At 34.9% G+C, this 12,710-nt stretch overlaps 1 protein-coding gene across 1 annotated transcript in view; it reads left to right on the top strand.

Moving 5' to 3' along the window:
- Window positions 1-2,393: 2,393 nt before the first annotated feature.
- prr16 (proline rich 16) overlaps window positions 2,394-12,710 on the top strand; it is a 102,482-nt gene continuing 92,165 nt past the window's right edge. The window contains exon 1 of the mRNA XM_088910918.1: window positions 2,394-2,531. Within this exon, the coding sequence (XP_088767044.1) occupies window positions 2,394-2,531 (138 nt within the window). The remainder of the gene's footprint in view (window positions 2,532-12,710) is intronic.

Below are 12,710 nucleotides of genomic sequence, written 5' to 3' on the forward strand. Positions count from 1 at the left end.
TCACAAAAGTCTATGATTTGTGTTTCTCATTTCCATACATTGCTAACCATAAGATCTGCCATAATATATATATATTATATATTAAATATTTTTTCTATATTGCTGCTTCATGTTGTGTATTTCTGGGTTCAAAAGAAGCATTTATTAAGTGCTTAGACTCACTTCATCAAGTTATCAAGACCATTTTTTTTCCTAAGCATAATTTAGTATGGATAAAATGTCTTGACTGCAATCATGAAATTGTTTTTAAAAATCAGGAAGAGAAGCATTTTTAATAATACAGCAGTCAGTAGCTACATAATTAATTGAATATGATTAATCCATATTTTTTAATGGAGTTGCAGAATCTGGACCCGCCAAAACGCTTCTAATGAAACACTTCTTTTTCAGTTCTCTATACTTGTCAGGGTTCTAAAAACTGTTGGACTGTACTGTTATAGTGTATTGACTTATGAAACCCATCAAACAAATCTATATTATATTCAATAAAAAAACATCTAACAAACACATATAACAGATCTTCATATACAGTATGACATTAACACTATGAAACATATTATGTTATAAACAATTTATGTTTAAAACAAGTTATGTTTTAAACATACATTGTTGCATTATCTTCGCATAATAATAAGAAACATACAGTAATGTATATACAGTAGGAACTACAGTATACTTCTAACCTGTACCTATTCGCATATATAATCTAGTTAACGATGTACTGTAGTTGTAATTTCAGCATGTGCAGTACGTGCTTATTTATAACAAATATTTTTCAAATTATATCATTGTAGTTCATATTTTACATAACAAGATAAATGAATATTAATATCCATTTATACTGTACAGACATGAAATTCGTGCAATTATATGTTTGCTGGAATGTTTTAAAACAAAATGACACAACATAATTATCCTTCCAGCTAACTTTCGTAACTTATACTGTAGATCAGACCTTGTCAAGGTTGTGCAAAGTGAATGCCAATTTGTTTTAGGTTACAGTCTCAGAGCAGTGTAATCGCGTTTGCCTTGCTTAGTGCCTCTGGTCTGCAACTAAGTAGTGCATTTTCGTGTTTGTAAAGGTAACAAGGGACCGTTCTTAATACAAGTCGAGGAAAGCCAGATGTTTTTTTTTCTTTTTATTGCTTTTATGGCGCTCACTATAAATGCACAAGCAACGTCGGACGATTTACGTTGAATTTTGTCCACTAATGGGTTTAGGAAAAGCTATTTTAAAGTGTTTTCGACCTTGTATTTTTAATTCGCACACTGGTTGGTAGTCTGCCCATTCGTTTCTCGTTTGATAGCTAATGTTTTTTTTAAACCGTCGGGGGGATAATAAAGAAAAGCGTTGGCACTACCACGAAAAGAGCAGCACTATCATCGGCGCCGAGTCGGCGACAATGTCATTAGTTTTTGCAAGATTCTTTGGAACACTTATGCTATGCTATATCCAAAAGCGAAGTATAGAAAGACATGGGCTCTTTATGTCAGGGGAGAGCGCTCAGAAGAAATCTTAATCCATAAAGAGGGTCTATTTATATACAAAAACTAAAAAGCAGGCGACTAGTTAATGTTGTGAACCATTTCCTTGCAATTTTAATAGTAACCACTAGATGATCTCAATCTCTGCCGTCAAATATCGAAGTGAACGCTAGAATTTTATCAGCGCCGCTTCACAGCAGCAGTATGCGTGAGAACTGTCTTATCAAATGAGTTCATTTTAGTTATTAACAATGGCTACATCTGTAAACTATTCAGTTGTTTACATTTTATTTTATATAACTACTTCTTCCACGGTGATTTAGGAAAATACAGATACTCCAAGAAGTAGGTATTGTAATGCTTGATGTGGACATTTGCCATGCATTACCTAAACTGAAGGTAAGAGTCGGGAACCATCAGATTATAAGAAGGGTGATTTCTGCACTAATTATCTGCGCATCTTTGGATACTCGTCTTTTTTCTTCACTCTCCTGCTCAGTTCAAGAAAATAGTACTTCATACTGTTGATTCCAGTAGATACATTTTCTTAAATCAAGAAAAATGCAGGACTTCGGGCTGACTTAAGGGAAAGAAACGGTCCCCCTTTGGATTCAAAGTGGATCTGTTATTTTTTACATACAAAATGCAATGGAGTGTACAGAGAAGAGGATTTTTTATGTAACATTACTTCAGCCGCATCTTTTTATTTTTATTTTTTCTTCTAATTTTGATATGGACTCTCGCGCAGGCGTGCTGGCCAGGATTCTGCAGCCCTGGCTCAGTACAGTTTTGTTCAATGTGAAGGAAAGTGTACAACACAGACCCTAAAAATGCAGGGGCACACTTTTCTTACTGTGGCGAAGGGATTTATTTGTGATCCTTAAAAATCTCCTGACCTGTACCCAAGAATGTCAGGGAAATCAAAGGCAGAGTCGTCAGAGGGAACAGCCTCCAAAGCCAAGGTAAAAGAGCAGATCAAGACAATTGTGGAGGATCTAGAAATTGTCCTGGGCGACTTGAAGGATGTAGCAAAAGAACTCAAAGAGGTTAGTGGTGTTATTTTGGGCTTTATGCTTGTTTAAATGCTGCTGACTTGAAAAAAAACTTTTTTACAGTAAAAGGTGAGAGGAACGAAAAGGCTTGCGGATGCGCTGAGGTCTTGATGAGTAAAGCTACTGTATCTAAAATATACAGTTTTATCAGTTTGGGAAATTCTGCTTTTAAAGAATTGTCTTAAAGAAAATTAACGAGTTTTAACTTTATATTTACGAAATGACGATTGCTTTATATGCCTTGTGTATATATTATTTATTTACTTTAAAGAGGCATATATTTTAAAAATTTAAAAATCATTCATGCCCCCCCCCCGCCACCCAATACATACACAGACACATAAACCTCCACATCTGCGCGTAAGATTTATTAATTTTTATTGACACGATGCATGTTACGTGTACAGGGACGTGACCGTGCGTTTTTTTTTTAACAAAGTGACTAAAGCAAAACCACCTCATATCACACTTCTATAAAACAATGCTTCATATATTGTTTTCAATTGAGCCTTTTTGATGCCTCTTTGTATTATTGTTAAAAATAGATCCGTTTGAAATTATTAAGTCACGACAGCTCTTGACAGCTGGAAATATATATTTGTATTTTAGTGTAACAATGATTTATTAAAGCCAAGGTTTCAAGCGAAAGCACAAGTAGATTGAATGTAAACATTTCCAAGTACTTCGAAGTAAATTGGAAAAATAATTGCTTTTCGTCATTTCAGTATAATTGCAACGACCAATTTGCCGTTATCAACGCAGATTTATTTTAAGGTTAGGTGTTTAGTTTTTGTGTCTGTCTGTGTTTAAAATAAAATCTTAAACTCATACTGGGCATTATAATTCTCAATTTGTAAGTATGATTTTTACGATCAGACATTTTTTCTCAATCACATTTCATGTCCTGCCCCCTCGCTGCAAGTTAACAAAGCCAATCTTTGCATCTGGTTTTAATTAGATGGGCCCTTCATTTACTAGCGGAGACTTCAAGCAAAAAAAAATCGAGTCATTTTGCTACGATGTAAATGTGGTAGACTGCGTGCAGGATGCGCCACTTGTTTTTACTATGATTTCAAGGTTGTGAATGCTTTGCGGATTACAGCATGTTCTTGATTCAACAAGCTCTTGATAAAACCACTAGACTCATTGTAAGTTTCTGTAAAGAACCTTAATTCTTTATTTTTTTTATTTTTAATAGCATTAGCAAAAATTACAAAGTAAAATGCATGCATGAAACTACTTCTGCAACGCACAGAGCAGGCAGTAGTAGTTCATGATTTCATCTTGAGCAGTGAAGTAGTTGGCTTAGTGACAGCAGTCAAACCCTTCAGGAGTGCTGTTACTTTTTGAAGATTATGATGGCTCAGTATTGTAAGGTCATAAGAAAAAGGAAAACCACAAATGCTAAAAGAAACAGATCTCGATAAATGTTTCATACTGAAGGTATGAAAACATATTTTAAAGCAATATTTTTATATTTTTTTTGTGAGAAAAATAATATAATGCTCATTTTATAAAGCAAAATTGGAAATTATTTATTGATGAACAGAAAATAAGTTTCTCTAAAACTGTATTTTCATACTATAGTCAAATTAACTTTAAGGGTGATGCTTTTGATAATTATGGCTATTTGGGTGTGTTTTGAAGATGTAATCTTAAACCTTCTTGTGCTAATTCATTCATCTCTTATCTTTTCAATTAAAAAATAATTTCCTTGCAGACAATACTAGTGTATCTATTAAGCAATGTTTAAGTTATGAAACACAGAATAGGCAGGTTTTTAATAAGAGTGGGTAAGAATAAAAGAAAAGCAAAACTCTGGATTTCAGTCATGCTAAAAAAGCTTGCTTAAAGCATGTATTTTTACGAGCTAGACTGGACGGATGGGTCTTTGACTATGTGTGCTTTCTCAGTGGTGGTAAGGCTTACAATAAGAGTGATATAACAAATAGCTACATCTTCCATCCTGTGTGCCCACTATGACCAAGGACTCTGACCCACACTCATATGTCAGTCTTGCTCTTTCTCCCCAGCACAAACCCAAGTGAGTGCAACACAATCAGCCCTGAAGGCAGTAGCTGTCTTAGTGCTGGGTATGTCACAATGATTTTAGTATGTACAGTACAGTAGGTGCACTTCTCTGGTGATAATATGCATCTGTGCAGACACTCAGAGGACACATTTCCTAGATGGGAATTAATCACTTTCAGTTTTTGAAACCACCTTTTAAATGCCTGTTATTTGCATAATTGTTTTCCCTCAAATGAAATGTAATCACCAGCATGCACTCTTAGACATCCACTGGACCTCTGAATCTTTGATGTCACGGATGGAAGCAGGGAAAATCAAAGGAAGGAACGTTCACATTGCATGGATTTTTTTCTGTGTAAATCATATTTTTGTTGGGTGGCCATCCTCAAACAGGAAATTAAAAAAAAAACATTTTACCTTTTGTAAACTCTTATGAAATGTGTCCATTTCATGCTTTATATTTGTCAAATACTCTACAAAATATACAAAATTATGTATGACAGAATAAGGCACTTAGTTACCTACCAAAATAGATGTGCAGGTCCTGTACCTAGTGCTAGGACATACTGTATGCATGTCATTCTAAAATGAGTGGAAACAAGTGTTCTGTGTCTGGTGTTTGCGATTCTTTGGGATTTATCTAGGGTTCTTTGGATTTTCACCCCTTTTTTATCTGTCATGTACATGCAGCTATGACACAAATTATTATACTAATAATGGAAACTATAATGTAGATAAAATGTTACAGCAAATATACATTTAAGTGATGATGATGTCATGTTATTGGCCAAATTTCGTCTGTCCTATGCTGCTTTTAATATTGTTTTATTTCCTACAAAAACATTAGGACTGAAATGTATCTATGATTTGCTTGTATGGGCAAATATTTGAATTTTCAGAAACAATGTTGCATCCATATTTATTGTTCTTAGTGCAGATTTACAAATAATAGACTTGTTTGCACATGGAAATTTGCTCTCGATGCAGCACTTTATGATTATAAAGGAAATGTCTCTGGTATGCTACAGTAGTAATATTTTCAATGTGCATACTTTCAAACATGAAGACATATTTAGGAAATAAAATAGAAATTGAATATCCCAGAATAATTAGGCTTTGTCTTAAATAAATGTGATCAATGCAAGAAAGATATTCCTGTTTTATTCTCTTAGCAACACTGTGTCCATACACAGAAAGCTGTATTGCAGTATGACTAGAACCTACCTATGTATTCTCAAAAACATGTTGATTCTTTTTCTCTTTTATTTCTTCAGTGAATGGCATCATTATTAGAGCACTCTCAGATAAAAACATACCATGGTGGCTAGCAATTGAAACATACTGTAGGTCAGTATTACGTCATGGCAGAGGGAGTCACCTTTGTATGACATTACTTTTCATGCTATTCATTTGCAGTATGTGGATTTATTTGGTATTTGTTTTCTGACATCATAATTGACAGAGTACATTTAATAATTGCGTACAGGTTATAAAGTCACAACCTTATCTATCAGAATATCTATAAAATTAACATAAAGTGTTTGCATTTTATATAACCTGCTGATTGAGAGATCTTTGATTATATACATTACGTTGGTACAGTTCACATTGCTTCTTGCTATTCTTGCTAATAAATTACAGTATACACTCTTTGTCCAAATTTACATACTGTATATGAGTTTACAGTGGGATACACACATATACCATTGACAAATTTAAACTATGGTCACATACCTACCATTTAAACGTTCTGAAGTTCTGAAAAGAAGGTTTCGGATCAGCTATTGGGATCAAACACTTTATAAACAGCAATTACCTCCCTCATGGTTGGTCTTTTTATTTGTATCCCTTTAATTTCCCTATCACTTGCAGTAACCAAAAGAAAATGTGTCTTCATTTGTGGGAACAATTTATATTTAGACCTAATTTATGTGAGTTAGTTCTTGTTGAAAACTGTGTATGTAAACAAAACAATGCTAATACAACACTAATAATGAAAACATATTAGGCTGAAGTTATGGACATGCTGAGAAACTGCTGTGGTGGAATTGGAAATATTAATGCCTGTGTTTAATAGAGGCTTGCAAAAAATAAGATTGGGGTATAACTGCACATGTTGGATGCACATGTGAGTGGTTGTTGTGCTTTTGTACAGTTTCAATATTTAATTTGGGTATTTGCATCGAGAAAAAAGGAAGACTGGAAAATTATGTTGTGCCAGATGTGTTTTGTGCATTTTAAGGTAAGAAAATCTGCTGTTTTACTAATTATTTCATTTGCAACATTGTGAACATTTTTCCAATAAATCCGGTTGCTCCAAGGCGAATGGAAGTCTCTCTCCCAATTCTAAAAATGCATCCCTTTCTAGGAGAGAATGTCCTTAGCCTGTGGATTCCTTATGAAGGAAATCAGAATGGCAAGATCTCTTTAACAAGGTTAAACTTTTTATCTAGAATCTTGTTTTTAGTGTTGATTCAACCAAGGTACTCCTCCCTGACATTTTTTCTTCCTCTCTCTCTGTCTCTCTCTCTCTTAGTCTGTTTCCTCCTCCTCCTTGCGTGTTGGAGTATTCATTTGTGTCATGCTGAATAAAAATCAATTTCCTTGCCACTCTTGTTTTTGGGTGTTCCTATGGTCTGACTTTTGTGTTAAATGCTCAAAATGGCTATTGTGTAAAATCTTTGAGGTATCCCACTTAACATTATAAAATTGTTGCTGTATTGTAAAAAACTAAATGCTATGGTTGCATGCAGAACAAAATAGTGCTGTGAATTAACTGTCCAAAAATATTAAAGAGTCCCAACTCAAAACAGTAGAATTATTACAATGTGTGATTGACTTGAGAAGCTGCAGATAGACTTTTATAATGAACAATGAATATATTAGGATTTATTAAAATAAATGCACAAACAATAATGGTTGTGACTTAATAAATAAACCAATGATAATCTATCACAGTACGAAATACAATTTGTGGATATTACTGTATCTAGAATGGAAAACTGTTAAAGGAGGTCTGATTAGTATACATAGAATCCAAGTTTGTTTCCCAGTGACTTAGAAAAAATGAAAAAGCTACATATTTTCAGGGCTAAAATGCTTCAGTGATCATTGCAGTTTAATACTTTGAGGCAAAGAGTCGGACTTATTAAAGATAATGAGTTTTTGAAAACATTTTGTGTTCTTTTACATGTACAAAACTGCCCTAAAGATTTATTTTAAGCTTTTGAAACTGCTTGGACAAATCATTGGCACAGTTTTGTACATGTAGAAAGTCTGATCTGCGAGACGAATTCTATTAACAATATTAAAGCACAAGTAAATACCTTAATACGTTGTGACACCTCAAGAGGTAGTGGCCACCACTTGAACATGCATAGGCATGCCCAACGCTATGGACAAGAGGCTTTTCAGCCTGCTGGAAGGTTCACGCACTCTCCTCCAAGAGTGGTGTTGACATCGGCCCTGTCCTTGGGGTAACACAGACACATGGCGTCACATACTCTGAGAAATCTGGGCCCTTCGCTCACAGATTTCCAGGCTAGATCTTTAGAAATGTGAATTCCCAAAAACCTAGAGCTGGTGACTGTTTCCACTTCTGTTCCATCAATACTGAGTGGGCTGTGAGTGTGTGGCCTGTGTCTCCAAAAGTCCACTATTAGCTCTTTCGTTTTATTTACATTCAAGTCGAGATTATTGCTATGATACCACCTAAGCAGCTGTATGACTTTATCCCTGTAAGTGGACTCAACATCATCACTGATCAGTCCTATTATAGTGGTGTCATCCGCAAACTTAACGATGCGGTTGTTGCTGTGTCTTGCTGTGCAGTCGTGAGTGAACAGGGAGTACAACCTTGGACTCAGACAGCAGCCTTGTGGGGTTCCAGTGCTCAGGGTGAGTGGTGTTGATGTTTTATTACCTATCCGCACCACCTGTGGTCTCTCGATTAGAAAGTCCAGCAGCCAGTTGCAGACAGAGTTGCACAGACCTAATCCCCTGAGCTTTGTCACCAGTTGACTGGGTATGATGGAATTGAATGCTGAACTGTAGTCCACAAACAGCATTCTCACATACGAGTACACAACCTCCACACACAATCGCTCGGGCGCCTCACTCTCACAGCCCAGATTGTGCGCCTTCCCTGTGCCTGACCACCACTGCCTTCCCACTCCTGAGGCTGGATGCCTGATGGATCCTACTCTCTCCCCCGATACATCATATCACCTGGGGAGGGTCCCTCTACCACTTCCAACTCTCTGAAACACTTACTCTGACACATGGCACACTAACTAACATACCTGTGTACACTCATAAACCCTTTTACTCAGCGGATATCCTGACAGCCCTGCTGTCACACCATAGCAGACATCAGTCTCCTCTGAGACTGTTGCTCTTCTCTGTACCCGTCCAGGATTTTTCTGACTGTTCTTTCACAATCCCCTTTGGGACTGTTGCTCCCAGAGCTCATCCCCTTATCGTACTTACTGTATAAGGCAGGAACGTTTTCTTAACAGCGCAAGCACCAACAGCTTCTCACCAGCTGTCTCACTACTGAGCCTCTGCACTTGGTGTTGGGCGTGCTCTTAAACCACTCCCACAGCTGAGGTTCATTAACAATATAGAGCTCCGCCTCCCCACTGAACACACCCCGCATGACTTCACAGCTTCTTAAGACTCAACAGAAATCTTGTTTTGTAAACACTGGAAAATCAATATTTATGTCATATCAGTTCAAATATTAAGAGTTTGGTTATGGTATGCATTTAGAGTCATTGTTGCTGTTCGCTTCTGATGTTCCGTATAGAACTCTCATGATGTTCATTGAGAACTTGGTAAAGAGGCTTTATTGTAATAATTACTTTATAATGAATTAATGAAGTTTAGTTGTAAAATTTAATATTGTTTTTTTCTGAGTGAAGCTTTATTTGCAGTTACCATTTGAACTGAAACATATGAGAGTTTAAAACTATAGAAAGCCTAAAGTAATTATTTCATGCAACTGTTAAGGAGAAATAGGAATAATTATAGGGATAATTTTATCTTATATAATAAATAAGTAATATCTTGTGAACACTTGAATCAGATGTTTTGTGTGCATTACCTTCGTTAATACAGAGACTGAAAACAATTGAAGTTAAGCATGATTAATGGCAGTTAATGTTTCTAATACATATACTGGAGAAAATTGAAGTCTGTTAAAAGACAGGTACTGTATGTTAACCAGTTAAAGAAAAATGAAAACAGAAGGCCCTAACCTTCAAATTCTGTTTCAGATGACCAGTTTTAATTACATTTTAGTTTACTTTAATATCATGGCTTTTTAATCTAAGATGCCCTTGTCTTTCATTTCCACTTGCTTGTTTGCTGCTCTGACTCATAGTTTCCAAACACACCCCTCCATTATATAGAACAAATGTGGGTGAACACATTCCTTCATGCTTTTTGTTGGGGGTAGCATTATTTTGATAAAAAATCTTTTACAAAAACGGTTCTTGTCAAATATGTAAGAACAAGTATTAGTATGTTTGTCAAACATGTATTAATGTGAGCTTCATGGATGAAAGAAAAACAATGTTTATATTCAGGGAAACTGAGATGACATTAGTGATATTTTGTAGAGCATAAGCTATTTTGAGTTTTGACATTTGCAGAGGAAATTAATGTTAGACTCAATAGGAGTAATTTCAGAAATTGTTTAAAAACATTAGAAATAGGCAAAATCCAGTCCTTCTGACTCAGATCTATAAAGCGTACAACCCACACAGCAATGGTTTAACCCAGTTTTTTTTCTCACTTTACTTGTTACATTTTTTATCAAGTGCCAGTTAAATCTTTACTACAGGTGAAAGATTAACAAAATCGATGTGCTTTTATACTGTAGGTATAACTATTTTAAAACCTTTTGAGGTTTCCACAAATTTTTAATCAAGAATGATTAGATTCACGACCTTTCAGCTATTGCCTAAATTACAAATTTGAATGCATCTTTAAAAATATTCATTATTTAAAAAATTACAATGCAGAAATACAGTCATTCCATAAACTACTCCTCATTCATTGATTATTGACATACTCCTTCATTTTTACAGTCTAATCATACTATTCTCATTGCCTTGAAAAAGTTCTTACAGTCCTTTACCACTGTGTTACAGAAGTAGTTTCATGAGTTTGTAATTAGATTGAAATAGTTGAGTGAGTAATCAAATGTTGCCTAAACTTTGGAAAAAATGTCTGGACTGTGGCAAAAAGAAAATGTGATTAATTCAGAATATAAATAAAGGGATTGTAATCAGATGAAAACAACAATACATTGTGAATAGTAAGGAAAGAATGCTACAAAGTATGGAAGAAAAATACCAAGGTTTATACATTATATTCAGTTTTCATCAAATATGTGTCCCAAGACTAATGGAGAGACATGTACTACATAATCTTTTACATGTAATTTTTCTATATACAATTTTTTGTATACTTTATGCAACTTTTATGTCTACAGCCAACATAGCTGATTTCTAGCAAACACTGAAATAAAGCCAGACTAAGTAGTTATAAAGACAATATGGCAACTTCTTTTATGACCATCTATTTTACATAATTTATGTGATGAAAAAAATATGTCTTGGAAATCTAGGATTTTCTTTTTAAAATTGTTTTGCAGAAGAAAAAATAAATGATCTGTATTGTTGTCCAGGTGCTGTGGTAAGGAAATTAACATGTCTGGAGACACTGTAGCTCCCTGTTGTGACAATAAGATCTAGCTTGTTTATTGCCATTAGTAGTCTAATTGAGCCCAGAATTCCAACCCAATACTTTGCAAAGGATCACAGCATATCAGCCTTAACAGCCAGGCCTGGAAGTTTGTCCCAGACCCTTGTGACTATTATTGTTGAAGGAAGTGACACATAATTTCACATCTCTTAATTTACCGTATATACATTCTTACTTCTCACTTCATTGAGTTAGGAGACGTCCCTTGGCTTGACTGTATCATTTCATCATAAATAAGGATTTTCAATGTTTTGGTCAAATCTTTTGATGATCTTCTTTGTTCAGGACAAAAGAGCAAATGTTATTATGCCCAACTTGCTTGATTCTAAGTTGTTATTTGTTCTAAGGATCTAACACAGTTGTTTCATGATGGATTTAAGGGCATTTAAATGTATCTGTTTGAGCAATTGACTACGTAGTGTAGCCTAGACAAGCACAGCACTTTCTGTAAAGAAACTTGTTCTCAGTTTTAAATACACTTCTTCTTAATTCTCATGTACTGTACATGGTCACATTAGATAGAGCAAATGAAAAACTCTACAGGCCTAGCTTGTCTATATAGGCCATTCCTTTGGGGGCAGGAATTAACCTAGTTGTTCCTCTTTGAATCTATTCCAGAGCAGTATTTAAGTAATTTTTGTAAAATGTCAGCCAAAATGGTACATAGTGTTATAAATGAGACAGAGTGAAAACATTGTTCAGGTTTAACGTAGGGCCTCTGTATGTAATTTGTATGCTTTCAGCTATGTATCCTAATAATTTTCTGTCCTTTTGAATGCTACAGTCCAGTTTAATATTTATTATAGAATTGAAATAAAATATTTGTTAGCTCTCTGTTTCTTATTCTATGCTACTTGATATATTGGTGCCCTTATTATAATCAATCAGATTAAATTGGACCCTGAAGGCCAAGATTGAATGAGGTGGTTAAACTGTATATTATTTTCCCCCTAAGGTTTTTGCTATAATGTGTCCTTGATATATAGATTTATATTGGACTCTGACACCTACAGTTATCTGGGTGGTATATTTTAACACTTCTAGCATTGTAGTATAGACATTTAAGGATTACTTTGGTTGACACAATATTCTTCATATTAATATTTTCTTCTTTTCTACTTGTCTTACTTCTTTCTTGATTTCCCATGGTTTCCCTCTCCTTGTGATCAGCTATAGTGTTTTCTCCTCTTTTTCAGCAAGTGTGTGACTTTCAGGCTCAAAGCTTGAGAACATACAGTACCAGATTTCAGCAATAATTATTTTAATTGATGTCTAAATCTGGGCAACAGTCAGTCAAATTTTAAAATATAGTTAATTAAAATAGTGGTTAGTTACTGTATGTTGACAAACTGAATTATCCTCAGAAAATGA

Source organism: Atractosteus spatula, chromosome 3 (assembly GCF_055471065.1).
Source record: "Atractosteus spatula isolate fAtrSpa1 chromosome 3, fAtrSpa1.hap1, whole genome shotgun sequence".
NCBI classification, from domain to species: Eukaryota; Metazoa; Chordata; class Actinopteri; order Semionotiformes; family Lepisosteidae; genus Atractosteus; species Atractosteus spatula.